At 52.5% G+C, this 14109-nt stretch overlaps 2 protein-coding genes across 10 annotated transcripts in view; one reads left to right on the top strand and one right to left on the bottom strand.

Annotated features, from left to right (window-relative positions):
• Window positions 1-13193, top strand: part of PIANP (PILR alpha associated neural protein) — a 38821-nt gene extending 25628 nt beyond the window's left edge. For all 7 annotated transcript variants that reach the window (XM_073552956.1, XM_073552958.1, XM_073552953.1 and 4 more), the window contains 2 exons: window positions 4934-5116; window positions 12657-13193. In XM_073552956.1, the coding sequence (XP_073409057.1) occupies window positions 4934-5116; window positions 12657-12678 (205 nt within the window). In that variant the 3' untranslated portion in view covers window positions 12679-13193. The remainder of the gene's footprint in view (window positions 1-4933; window positions 5117-12656) is intronic.
• Window positions 13142-14109, bottom strand: part of LOC141056225 (uncharacterized) — a 97660-nt gene continuing 96692 nt past the window's right edge. For all 3 annotated transcript variants that reach the window (XM_073552951.1, XM_073552949.1, XM_073552950.1), the window contains one exon: window positions 13142-13313. Coding sequence is in view for 1 of the 3 variants with exons in the window: in XM_073552950.1 (XP_073409051.1) it covers window positions 13225-13313 (89 nt within the window). In the remaining 2 variants the exon portion in view is untranslated. The remainder of the gene's footprint in view (window positions 13314-14109) is intronic.

Genomic DNA, 14109 nt, shown 5'->3' with positions numbered 1-14109 from the left:
TCCGCTTAATCAGGGGCTCCGCAGCATCAGGGGCTCCGCTTCATCAGGGGCTCCGCTTCATCAGGGGCTCCGCGGCATCAGGGGCTCCGCTTCATTAGGGGCTCCGCTTCATCAGGGGCTCCGCTTCATCAGGGGCTCCGCGGCATCAGGGGCTCCTCGGCATCAGGGGCTCCGCTTCATCACAGGCTCCGCTGCACCAGCTGTCACCTGTACGCTTGGGGTCCGGGCTCCACAATAAAGGAAAGGTGGAAGCTAATCACAGCTTCAGCATTCTCTCACTTCCCACGGTCCTGATGATGCTAGGACAGTCCCACAAGTAGGACCTCAGAGGGACAGTGGCTCGGTAAGACCCCACCCAACCGTCCCCATGTTCCTGGGGACACAGGTTACAATTTTAGCAAATAAATGATATTCTTGTATTATAAAAAATGATTTCAAACTTTCTGTACCAGTTTCAGACAGTTTTATAGATCACCACTTGCTGTCATTCTGTAGGAATCTGTCCTGGTCGTGTGATGGACCCCACAACTATGGTGTGCATTATGATGTTCCGCAGCAGCTAAGGCATATTAGGAGGTTTTGCAGCAGCTGAAGTGTACATTATGATCTTCTGCAGCAGCTGAAATGTATGCGGTCTGCTGTCTCAATAGCACTCAGCTTCGGCCATGTGATGCAGCTGCAGCAGCTGAGATATATTATGAAGTTCTGCAGCATCTGAGGTGTGTATTATGAGGTTCCACAGCTGCTGAGGTGTATTATGAGTTACTGCAGCAGCTGAATTGTATTATGAGGTTCTGCAGCAGCTAAGGTGTATAATGAGGTGCTTCAGCAGCTGGGGTATGTATTATGAAGTTCCGCAGCAGCTGAGGTGTATGATGGGGTGCTTCAGCAGCTGGGGTATTATGAGGTTCTGCAGCAGCTGAGGTTTATTATGAGGTTGTACAACAACTGAGGTGTATTGTGATGTTTTGCAGCAGCTGAGGTGTATTATGAGGTTCTGCAGCAGCTGAGGTATGTACTATGAGGTTCTGCAGTAGCTAAGGTCTGTATTATGATGTTCGGCAGCAGCTGTTCTGTATTATGAGGTTCTGCAGCAGCTGTGGTGTATTATGACATTATGCAGCCGCTGAGGTGTATTGTGAGGTTCTGCAGCAGCTGGGACATCCCTGTGGGTAATCTGCTGCCAGTCTATTTTCTCTATGGTGTAGCCCTCTACTGGTGATGTGCTGCCAGCCTGTTATGTCCTCTGTGGTGTCGCCCTCTACTGATGATGTGCTGCCAGCCTGTTATGTCCTCTGTGGTGTCGCCCTCTACTGATGATGTGCTGCCAGCCTGTTATGTCCTCTGTGGTGTCGCCCTCTACTGATGATGTGCTGCCAGCCTGTTATGTCCTCTGTGGTGTCGCCCCTACTGGTGATGTGCTGCCAGCCTGTTATGTCCTCTGTGGTGTCGCCCCTACTGGTGATGTGCTGCCAGCCTGTTATGTCCTCCGTGGTGTCGCCCCCTACTGGTGATGTGCAGCCAGCCTGTTATGTCTTCCGTGGTGTCGCCCCCTACTGGTGATGTGCTGCCAGCCTGTTATGTCCTCCGTGGTGTCGCCCCCTACTGGTGATGTGCTGCCAGCCTGTTATGTCCTCTGTGGTGTCGCCCCCTACTGGTGATGTGCTGCCAGCCTGTTATGTCTTCTGTGGTGTCGCCCCCTACTGGTGATATGCTGCCAGCCTGTTATGTCCTCCGTGGTGTCGCCCCCTACTGGTGATGTGCTACCAGCCTGTTATGTCCTCTGTGGTGTCGCCCCCTACTGGTGATGTGCTGCCAGCCTGTTATGTCCTCTGTGGTGTCGCCCCCTACTGGTGATGTGCTGCCAGCCTGTTATGTCTTCCGTGGTGTCGCCCCCTACTGGTGATGTGCTGCCAGCCTGTTATGTCCTCCGTGGTGTCGCCCCCTACTGGTGATGTGCAGCCAGCCTGTTATGTCTTCCGTGGTGTCGCCCCCTACTGGTGATGTGCTGCCAGCCTGTTATGTCCTCTGTGGTGTCGCCCCCTACTGGTGATGTGCTGCCAGCCTGTTATGTCCTCTGTGGTGTCGCCCCCTACTGGTGATGTGCTGCCAGCCTGTTATGTCCTCCGTGGTGTCGCCCCCTACTGGTGATGTGCTGCCAGCCTGTTATGTCTTCCGTGGTGTCGCCCCCTACTGGTGATGTGCTGCCTGCCTGTTATGTCCTCTGTGGTGTCGCCCCCTACTGGTGATGTGCTGCCAGCCTGTTATGTCTTCTGTGGTGTCGCCCCCTACTGGTGATGTGCAGCCAGCCTGTTATGTCTTCCGTGGTGTCGCCCCCTACTGGTGATGTGCTGCCAGCCTGTTATGTCCTCTGTGGTGTCGCCCCCTACTGGTGATGTGCTGCCAGCCTGTTATGTCCTCTGTGGTGTCGCCCCCTACTGGTGATGTGCTGCCAGCCTGTTATATCCTCCGTGGTGTCGCTCCCTACTGGTGATGTGCTGCCAGCCTGTTATGTCCTCCGTGGTGTCGCCCCCTACTGGTGATGTGCTGCCAGCCTGTTATGTCCTCCGTGGTGTCGCCCCCTACTGGTGATGTGCTGCCAGCCTGTTATGTCCTCCGTGGTGTCGCCCCCTACTGGTGATGTGCTGCCAGCCTGTTATGTCCTCTGTGGTGTCGCCCCCTATTGGTGATGTGCTGCCAGCCTGTTATGTCCTCCGTGGTGTCGCCCCCTACTGGTGATGTGCTGCCAGCCTGTTATGTCCTCTGTGGTGTCACCCCCTACTGGTGATGTGCTGCCAGCCTGTTATGTCCTCCGTGGTGTCGCCCCCTACTGGTGATGTGCTGCCAGCCTGTTATGTCCTCCGTGGTGTCGCCCCCTACTGGTGATGTGCTGCCAGCCTGTTATGTCCTCTGTGGTGTCGCCCCCTATTGGTGATGTGCTGCCAGCCTGTTATGTCCTCCGTGGTGTTGCCCCCTACTGGTGATGTGCTGCCAGCCTGTTATGTCCTCCGTGGTGTCACCCCCTACTGGTGATGTGCTGCCAGCCTGTTATATCCTCCGTGGTGTCGCTCCCTACTGGTGATGTGCTGCCAGCCTGTTATGTCCTCTGTGGTGTCGCCCCATACTGGTGATGTGCTGCCAGCCTGTTATGTCCTCCGTGGTGTCGCCCCCTACTGGTGAAGTGCTGCCAGCCTGTTATGTCCTCTGTGGTGTCGCCCCCTATTGGTGATGTGCTGCCAACCTGTTATGTCCTCCGTGGTGTCGCCCCCTACTGGTGATGTGCTGCCAGCCTGTTATGTCCTCTGTGGTGTCACCCCCTACTGGTGATGTGCTGCCAGCCTGTTATGTCCTCTGTGGTGTCGCCCCCTACTGGTGATGTGCTGCCAGCCTGTTATGTCCTCCGTGGTGTCGCCCCCTACTGGTGAAGTGCTGCCAGCCTGTTATATCCTCCGTGGTGTCGCTCCCTACTGGTGATGTGCTGCCAGCCTGTTATGTCCTCCGTGGTGTCGCCCCCTACTGGTGATGTGTCGCCCCCTACTGGTGATGTGCTGCCAGCCTGTTATGTCCTCTGTGATGTCGCCCCCTACTGGTGATGTGCTACCAGCCTGTTATGTTCTGTGTGGTGTCGCCCCCTACTGGTGATGTGCTGCCAGCCTGTTATGTCCTCTGTGGTGTCGCCCCCTACTGGTGATGTGCTGCCAGCCTGTTATGTCCTCCATGGTGTCGCCCCCTACTGGTGATGTGCTGCCAGCCTGTTATGTCCTCCATGGTGTCGCCCCCTACTGGTGATGTGCTGCCAGCCTGTTATGTCCTCTGTGGTGTCGCCCCCTACTGGTGATGTGCTGCCAGCCTGTTATGTTCTGTGTGGTGTCGCCCCCTACTGGTGATGTGCTGCCAGCCTGTTATGTCCTCTGTGGTGTCGCCCCCTACTGGTGATGTGCTGCCAGCCTGTTATGTCCTCCATGGTGTCGCCCCCTACTGGTGATGTGCTGCCAGCCTGTTATGTCCTCCATGGTGTCGCCCCCTACTGGTGATGTGCTGCCAGCCTGTTATGTCCTCTGTGGTGTCGCCCCCTACTGGTGATGTGCTGCCAGCCTGTTATGTCCTCCGTGATATCGCCCCCTACTGGTGATGTGCTGCCAGCCTGTTATGTCCTCTGTGATATCGCCCCCTACTGGTGATGTGCTGCCAGCCTGTTATGTCCTCTGTGATATCGCCCCCTACTGGTGATGTGCTGCCAGCCTGTTATATCCTCTGTGGTGTCGCCCCCTACTGGTGATGTGCTGCCTGCCTGTTATGTCCTCTGTGATGTCGCCCCCTACTGGTGATGTGCTGCCAGCCTGTTATGTCCTCTGTGGTGTCGCCCCCTACTGGTGATGTGCTGCCAGCCTGTTATGTTCTGTGTGGTGTCGCCCCCTACTGGTGATGTGCTGCCAGCCTGTTATGTCCTCTGTGGTGTCGCCCCCTACTGGTGATGTGCTGCCAGCCTGTTATGTCCTCCATGGTGTCGCCCCCTACTGGTGATGTGCTGCCAGCCTGTTATGTCCTCCATGGTGTCGCCCCCTACTGGTGATGTGCTGCCAGCCTGTTATGTCCTCTGTGGTGTCGCCCCCTACTGGTGATGTGCTGCCAGCCTGTTATGTCCTCCGTGATATCGCCCCCTACTGGTGATGTGCTGCCAGCCTGTTATGTCCTCTGTGATATCGCCCCCTACTGGTGATGTGCTGCCAGCCTGTTATGTCCTCTGTGATATCGCCCCCTACTGGTGATGTGCTGCCAGCCTGTTATATCCTCTGTGGTGTCGCCCCCTACTGGTGATGTGCTGCCTGCCTGTTATGTCCTCTGTGATGTCGCCCCCTACTGGTGATGTGCTGCCAACCATTTGACTGATATCTCGCGTATACTTCTTGCTCCTTTCTCATGTTCCCCTCAGTTGTGAGCGCAAACAGAAGCGGAGACGTCACCGGAATGACCGTTGCCCGTTACCGGAGGAGGGAAGCTTACAGCCGCTCACAGACCTCTCGCCTGACACCGATATTCCTGGGCTTCACCCTTTAAAGCTGGGAGACTTCAAAAGTAGCTTGGACGAGAGAGGCATCCCCTGCAGGACAAGCAAGTAAGAGAATTGCAGCGACTGCTACTAATGTTCTGTCCCTGGTGGCCTAGTGGTACAGTATCAAGTGGCTGGTGGTCCAGTATTCTGCTTCTGATCGCCCAGTGACACAGTCTTCTTTTCCTGGTAGCCAAGTGATAAAGAAGTACGGTCCTGTGTTCAATTTCTTGTGGTCCGGTGTTCTGTCCCTGGTGATCTAGTGGTACTGCATTACATCCCTGGTGGCTCAGTAATTGTCTTTACTCCGTAGTGACCTTGCGGAAGAGCAACAAGTCCCACCCACCAGTTTTCTCTAAGTGGCGACCCAGTAAAACAAAATGGTGTGCCTAGTGATCCAGCATTGTTGTCTTCTGTTCCTGGGGTTACAATATGTTTGCTTCTACCTGTTCTATGCCTTATTCTTTCTTTATAGACCTTTGTGCTACATTACACTACTTATCTTGTATTATACTCCAGAGCTGAACTCACTATTCTGCTAGTGCAGTCACTGTGTACATACAGTACTGATCCTGAGTTACATCATGTAATATACCCCAGAGCTGCACTCACTATTCTGCTGGTGCAGTCACTGTGTACATACATTACTGATCCTGAGTTACATCCTGTATTATACCCCAGAGCTGCACTCACTGTTCTGCTGGTGCAGTCACTGTATACATACAATACTGATCCTGAGTTACATCCTGTATTATACCCCAGAGCTGCACTCACTATTCTGCTGGTGCAGTCACTGTGTACATACATTACATTACTGATCCTGAGTTACATCCTGTATTATACCCCAGAGCTGCACTCACTGTTCTGCTGGTGCAGTCACTGTGTACATACATTACATTACTGATCCTGAGTTACATCCTGTATTATACCCCAGAGCTGCACTCACTATTCTGCTGGTGCAGTCACTGTGTACATACATTACATTATTGATCCTGAGTTACATCCTGTATTATACCCCAGAGCTGCACTCCCTATTCTGCTGGTGCAGTCACTGTGTACATACATTACATTACTGATCCTGAGTTACATCCTGTATTATACCCCAGAGCTGCACTCCCTGTTCTGCTGGTGCAGTCACTGTGTACATACATTACATTACTGATCCTGAGTTACATCCTGTATTATACCCCAGAGCTGCACTCACTATTCTGCTGGTGCAGTCACTGTGTACATACATTACTGATCCTGAGTTACATCCTGTATTATACTGCAGAGCTGCACTCACTATTCTGCTGGTGCAGTCACTGTGTACATACATTACTGATCCTGAGTTACATCCTGTATTATACTGCAGAGCTGCACTCACTATTCTGCTGGTGCAGTCACTGTGTACATACATTACTGATCCTGAGTTACATCCTGTATTTTACCCCAGAGCTGCACTCACTATTCTGCTGGTGCAGTCACTGTGTACATACATTACTGATCCTGAGTTACATCCTGTATTTTACCCCAGAGCTGCACTCACTATTCTGCTGGTGCAGTCACTGTGTACATACAATACATTACTGATCCTGAGTTACATCCTGTATTATACTGCAGAGCTGCACTCACTATTCTGCTGGTGCAGTCACTGTGTACATACATTACATTACTGATCCTGAGTTACATCCTGTATTATACTCCAGAGCTGCACTCACTATTCTGCTGGTGCAGTCACTGTGTACATACATTACATTACTGATCCTGAGTTACCTCCTGTATTATACTCCAGAGCTGCACTCACTATTCTGCTGGTGCAGTCACTGTGTACATACATTACATTACTGATCCTGAGTTACCTCCTGTATCATACTCCAGAGCTGCACTCACTATTCTGCTGGTGCAGTCACTGTGTACATACATTACATTACTGATCCTGAGTTACATCCTGTGTTATACCCCAGAGCTGCACTCACTATTTTGCTGGTGCAGTCACTGTGTACATACATTACATTACTGATCCTGAGTTACCTCCTGTATTATACTCCATAGCTGCACTCACTATTCTGCTGGTACAGTCACTGTGTACATACATTACTGATCCTGAGTTACATCCTGTATTATACCCCAGAGCTGCACTCACTATTTTGCTGGTGCAGTCACTGTGTACATACATTACTGATCCTGAGTTACCTCCTGTATTATACCCCAGAGCTGCACTCACTATTCTGCTGGTGCAGTCACTGTGTTCATACATTACATTACTGATCCTGAGTTACCTCCTGTATTATACTCCAGAGCTGCACTCACTATTCTGCTGGTGCAGTCACTGTGTACATACATTACATTACTGATCCTGAGTTACATCCTGTGTTATACCCCAGAGCTGCACTCACTATTTTGCTGGTGCAGTCACTGTGTACATACATTACATTACTGATCCTGAGTTACCTCCTGTATTATACTCCAGAGCTGCACTCACTATTCTGCTGGTGCAGTCACTGTGTACATACATTACTGATCCTGAGTTACATCCTGTATTATACCCCAGAGCTGCACTCACTATTTTGCTGGTGCAGTCACTGTGTACATACATTACATTACTGATCCTGAGTTACCTCCTGTATTCTACTGCAGAGCTGCACTCACTATTCTGCTGGTGCAGTCACTGTGTACATACATTACATTACTGATCCTGAGTTACATCCTGTATTATACTCCAGAGCTGCACTCACTATTCTGCTGGTGCAGTCACTGTGTACATACATTACATTACTGATCCTGAGTTACATCCTGCATTATACTCCAGAGCTGCACTCACTATTCTGCTGGTGCAGTCACTGTGTACATACATTACATTACTGATCCTGAGTTACATCCTGTATTATACTCCAGAGCTGCACTCACTATTCTGCTGGTGCAGTCACTGTGTACATACATTACATTACTGATCCTGAGTTACATCCTGTATTATACTCCAGAGCTGCACTCACTATTCTGCTGGTGCAGTCACTGTGTACATACATTACATTACTGATCCTGAGTTACATCCTGTATTATACCCCAGAGCTGCACTCACTATTCTGCTGGTGCAGTCACTGTGTACATACATTACATTACTGACCCTGAGTTACATCCTGTATTATACTCCAGAGCTGCACTCACTATTCTGCTGGTGCAGTCACTGTGTACATACATTACATGACTGATCCTGAGTTACATCCTGTATTATACTCTAGAGCTGCACTCACTATTCTGCTGGTGCAGTCACTGTGTACATACATTACATTACTGATCCTGAGTTACATCCTGTATTATACTCCAGAGCTGCACTCACTATTCTGCTGGTGCAGTCACTGTGTACATACATTACATTACTGATCCTGAGTTACCTCCTGTATTATACCCCAGAGCTGCACTCACTATTCTGCTGGTGCAGTCACTGTGTTCATACATTACATTACTGATCCTGAGTTACCTCCTGTATTATACCCCAGAGCTGCACTCACTATTCTGCTGGTGCAGTCACTGTGTACATACATTACTGATCCTGAGTTACATCCTGTATTATACTCCAGAGCTGCACTCACTATTCTGCTGGTGCAGTCACTGTGTACATACATTACATTACTGATCCTGAGTTACCTCCTGTATTATACTCCAGAGCTGCACTCACTATTCTGTATGTGGAACAGTCATCTCTTCACTATGATGGACCACCTATTAGAGCGTCCTTCATACTATGCGCCGGACCCTCATACTGTACTATATGCCGTGTCTCTGTATATGGACATATAATTAGCTCCACGTCTGCGTTTCCTGCGGATGCTGCGGAGCGCTCGCTCGCTCGTTTTCCTTCCAGCTATAAATCCGGCCATAAAATCTGCACAATCACCGATCACAGAGCTGAGGATTTACGGCCAATTGTTTAACCCAACGTTTATAGGAAATTAATTCCGGCTCCTTACGCTGCACCCACCAGTGACACCTACAGGTCAGACTGAGCACTGCACTCGTCTGCTGCTCCACCAGTGTATCCTGCGGGTCACGGTGTGGGGACCTGGTGGGCGACAGATAAATTAGCATGCTGACAACCCAGTCATGGCAGTTGTCAGATCCCGATGGTTGTCAGGTTTCTCTGTGCTCAGCGTCTGCTTGTTCTGTATGAGAGGAGGGAAGACACGACTTCAAGGAGAATTTCCTACCAGTAGGAGAGGCCTCGGCCTCCTCTCCCCCGTCTTTATAACCTCCAGAAGGTAGAAGAGGGGCCGTAGAGTCTGTAACCATAGCGACGCATCACTCTGCATAGCCGCTGTATACACTTACATTTTCAGAACAATCGCACCTGTTTGCACCGTCTGTACCGCCATTGATATTGGCGTCACATGGAGTCTCTCATGCCGTCTGTCCATCACCCGCGGCCATTGACAGGATGTCAGGGAAGACTGACGGCGCCCAGCAGCCTCCGCCATCTCCGCTCACTGACAGCGTATTCATCTCGCCGGTCTCCTTCATTATAAACCCACTGATCAGCCACAACAATAAAACCTCCTGCCTTATGTGTCGCTCCCCACCCTGCGAGCCCGGGGGTCTCTGCACCAGACCCCAGAAGTGCTGAACGTCGCTCGCTGCGGCCTCCATGGATCCTAACTGACCACTATCTGCTCTGCCATCACTATACTGACGCCATGAATGTGGGTCGGGGCCACATGTCACATCCATGATGCCACGGCCCGAGACTTCCCAGCGGACATCGCCCGTCACTCTGCCCCCGCCGTGCTGTCTTCTTCCCATCACATCCCCAGGTAAATGTGCAACACGATTCATCAGAGTCCTTCCATCACTCCACTGTCCGGCTCTGGTGTCACATGCCCACTGTGCCAGAGCTCAACACAGGCACCCTGACCCGTACCCAACATGCCCACTATGCCAGAGCTCAACACAGGCTCCTTGACCCGTACCCCACATGCCCACTATGCCAGAGCTCAACACAGGTACCCTGACCCGTACCCCACATACCCACTGTGCCAGGGCTCAACACAGGTACCCTGACCCGTACCCCACATACCCACTGTGCCAGGGCTCAACACAGGTACCCTGACCCGTACCCCACATACCCACTGTGGCAGAGCTCAACACAGGCACCCTGACCCGTACCCCACATACCCACTGTGCCAGGGCTTAACATGGGCACCCTGACCATACCCCACATACCCACTGTGCCAGGGCTTAACATGGGCACCCTGACCATACCCCACATGCCCACTGTGCCACAACTCAACACAGGCTCCCTGACCCGTACGCCACATGCCCACTATGCCAGAGCTCAACAGAGGCACCCTGACCCGTACCCCACATGCCCACTGTGCCACAACTCAACACAGGCTCCCTGACCTGTACCCCACATGCCCACTAGGCCAGAGCTCAACACAGGCACCCTGACCCGTACCCTGCATACCCACTGTGCCAGAGCTCAACACAGGCACCCTGACCAATACCCCACTGTGCCAGGGCTCAACACAGGTACCCTGACCCGTACCCCACATACCCACTGTGCCAGGGCTCAACACAGGCACCCTGACCCGCACCCCACATACTCACTGTGCCAGAGCTCAACACAGGCTCCCTGACCCGTACCCAACATGCCCACTGTGCCAGGGCTCAACACAGGCTCCCTGACCCGTACCCCACATGCCCACTATGCCAGAGCTCAACAGAGGCACCCTGACCCGTACCCCACATGCCCACTGTGCCACAACTCAACACAGGCTCCCTGACCCGTACCCCGCATACCCACTGTGCCAGAGCTCAACACAGGCACCCTGACCCGTACCCCACATACCCACTGTGCCAGGGCTTAACATGGGTACCCTGACCATACCCCACATGCCCACTGTGCCACAACTCAACACAGGCTCCCTGACCCGTACGCCACATGCCCACTATGCCAGAGCTCAACAGAGGCACCCTGACCCGTACCCCACATGCCCACTGTGCCACAACTCAACACAGGCTCCCTGACCTGTACCCCACATGCCCACTAGGCCAGAGCTCAACACAGGCACCCTGACCCGTACCCTGCATACCCACTGTGCCAGAGCTCAACACAGGCACCCTGACCAATACCCCACTGTGCCAGGGCTCAACACAGGCACCCTGACCCATAATCCACATGCCCACCGTGCGAGCTCAACACAGGCACCCTGACCCGTACCCCACACACCCACTGTGCCAGGGCTCAACATGGGCACCCTAACCCATAGCCCACATGCCCACTGTGCCAGATCTCAACACAGGCACCCTGACCCATACTCCACATGCCCACTGTGCCAGAGCTCAACACAGGCACCCTGACCCGTACCCCACATACCCACTGTGCCACACCTAAACACGGGCTCCCTGACCCGTACCCCACATGCCCACTATGCCAGAGCTCAACAGAGGCACCCTGACCCGTACCCCACATGCTCACTGTGCCACAACTCAACACAGGCTCCCTGACCCGTACCCCACATGCCCACTAGGCCAGAGCTCAACACAGGCACCCTGACCCGTACCCCGCATACCCACTGTGCCAGAGCTCAACACAGGCACCCTGACCCATACCCCACATGCCCACTATGCCAGAGCTCAACACAGGCACCCTGACCCGTACCCCGTATACCCACTGTGCCACAACTCAACACAGGCTCCCTGACCCGTACCCCACATGCCCACTATGCCAGAGCTCAACACAGGCTCCCTGACCCGTATCCCACATGCCGACTATGCCAGAGCTCAACACAGGCACCCTGACCCGTACCCCGCATACCCACTGTGCCAGAGCTCAACACAGGCACCCTGACCCATACCCCACTGTGCCAGGTCTCAACAAAGGCACCCTGACCCATACTCCACATGCCCACTGTGCCAGAGCTCAACACAGGCACCCTGACCCGTACCCCACATACCCACTGTGCCAGGGCTCAACACAGGCACCCTGACCCATACTCCACATGCCCACTGTGCCAGAGCTCAACACAGGCACCCTGACCCATAATCCACATACCCACTGTGCCAGGGTTCAACATGGGCACCCTAACCCATACCCCACATGCCAACACAGGCACCCTGACCCATACTCCACATGCCCACTGTGCCAGAGCGCAACACAGGCACCCTGACCCATACTCCACATACCCACTGTGCCAGGGCTCAACATAGGCACCCTGACCCCTACCCCACATGCCCACTGTGCCAGAGCTCAACACAGGCACCCTGACCCGTACCCTGTACACAGCAACCTGCAATACCCTGACACCTTCCTATCATTGCTGCGATGCTCTGCGTATTCTGGCCATTCTGTCACAGCTTCCATGTTTCTCATTCCTATCCACTTTTAGTAGGTACTGATCTTTACATGCTAGGAGCCCCCCACAACACTATATACTGAAAAGTCCCCCCTACCAGACCTGCTATATACCGGGAACACCTGAAAAGACCCCCCCCCACATCACCCGCACATGGGGGAAGATGCCACTTGGTGGCCACATTAATGGTCGCCCTGCTTTCTCCAAAAACATTTTCTTTTAAGAAATGGATAGGATTTTCTTGATTTTTGCTATCGCTTCCTCCTCTCCCGCAGGATCCCTGTAGTGACCATGTGATGGCGCTGTTACTGTGGAAGGACACAGCGGGTGAATATAAAACAGAAAAGGACCTGTCCTTGTGGCCAGTGGTTGTATACAACCCCACGTTTCTTAAACCTCTGCACCCCCAAAAAACACGCGAGTGTGGGAGGAGACGAGTGTCGGAAGAAGAGACCGGTCAATGGATGACGACCTCACCTAGCCAGGCGTAGCCCCCTCCTCAGCCGTAGGGCTGTATGTTTATTTATGATACATGTATGTATGCATGGGCGCACATAACTAGTGATCCGGGGGCTGCCCATGGAGAAGAGCCAGGACGCCCGGCGTCATCGGGACAGAACATATATGTAATATCTATCTATCTATGTATGACAGCATGTATGACTGTTAACATGTGATCACTAAGGGCTTACACCCGTCCCCCCACACGTATGTGCCGTGAATGTCTCCATCTGCACCACGTGTACGCTCTCCGCTCATCTTCAGGGTTTGGATCACAGTTTTATTTTTAATAAAGGTAATTTTGAGTGTAAGACGTGGATTGTGGCGTCGGCTTCTCCCTGGTTATAGGAGTACGCACCGGTACCAGCCGGGGGGCTCTGCTCGCACGTCAGACGGTTCATTCTCAGTGTCCGCTGCCCACAGATCTTCCTCTGGAAAAGAACATCATCACAGCTGAATGTACGGTGAGCCAAGGATATGACACATCTAGCCGGCAAGCTGATGCACAGTTAGGCTGTGCGCGCTACGCCTCTGCTACACAGCAAGGACGGGCAATCAGTGAGCAAGACAAGGGGAAACCACAGATGCAAAACTAATGCCCGCGCGCCACCCGTGCAGAAAGTAAAGCGTTAATGGGTGGCTCCATCTTCTGACCAGGATCCAATAATCCCAAAAGTTTGATAAGCCATTTGTTTTTTCAGCGCGCAAATAGTCTCTTCAGAGAGGAAGAGGACAATTTTTTTCTAGTGCCACCTATTGGAGGTAGCAAAAGTCGACCTTTTAACGAGCCTTGCCACATGACTTAGGATAAAGTCCAAACCAGAATCTCGATTTGCAGATACTGTGTTTCGGGGCGATTGCCCCTCATCAGTGCAAAGTATGACATCTGGTATGGCTAGGTGAAAAATTACCCCTTAGTTCCCAATTTTAATTCTCTCACCTATCCAAATCAGGTCTCATACTTTGCACTGATGAGGAGCAATACCCCCGAAACTCCGTGTCTGCAAACTGAGATTCTGGTTTGTTTGTTTTATCCAAATGATGTGGCAAGGCTCGATATTGACTTTTAGGATTGCTATTTCCGATAGGTGGCACTAGAGTTCCAGTCCTCTTCCTCTCTAAAAAGACGATTTGCATATTTAATTTCCCAGAGGAGCATGCATGGCCTACAGGTCTCTTCACTCTGACATGCCAGGTCTGCGTTAACCCTACCCCTCTGATCCCCTT

The sequence above is a fragment of the Dendrobates tinctorius genome, unplaced genomic scaffold (assembly GCF_039654945.1).
Source record: "Dendrobates tinctorius isolate UK_male_01 unplaced genomic scaffold, ASM3965494v1 ptg000196l, whole genome shotgun sequence".
Classification (NCBI taxonomy): domain Eukaryota; kingdom Metazoa; phylum Chordata; class Amphibia; order Anura; family Dendrobatidae; genus Dendrobates; species Dendrobates tinctorius.
This window is presented reverse-complemented; position numbering and strand designations above follow the sequence as displayed.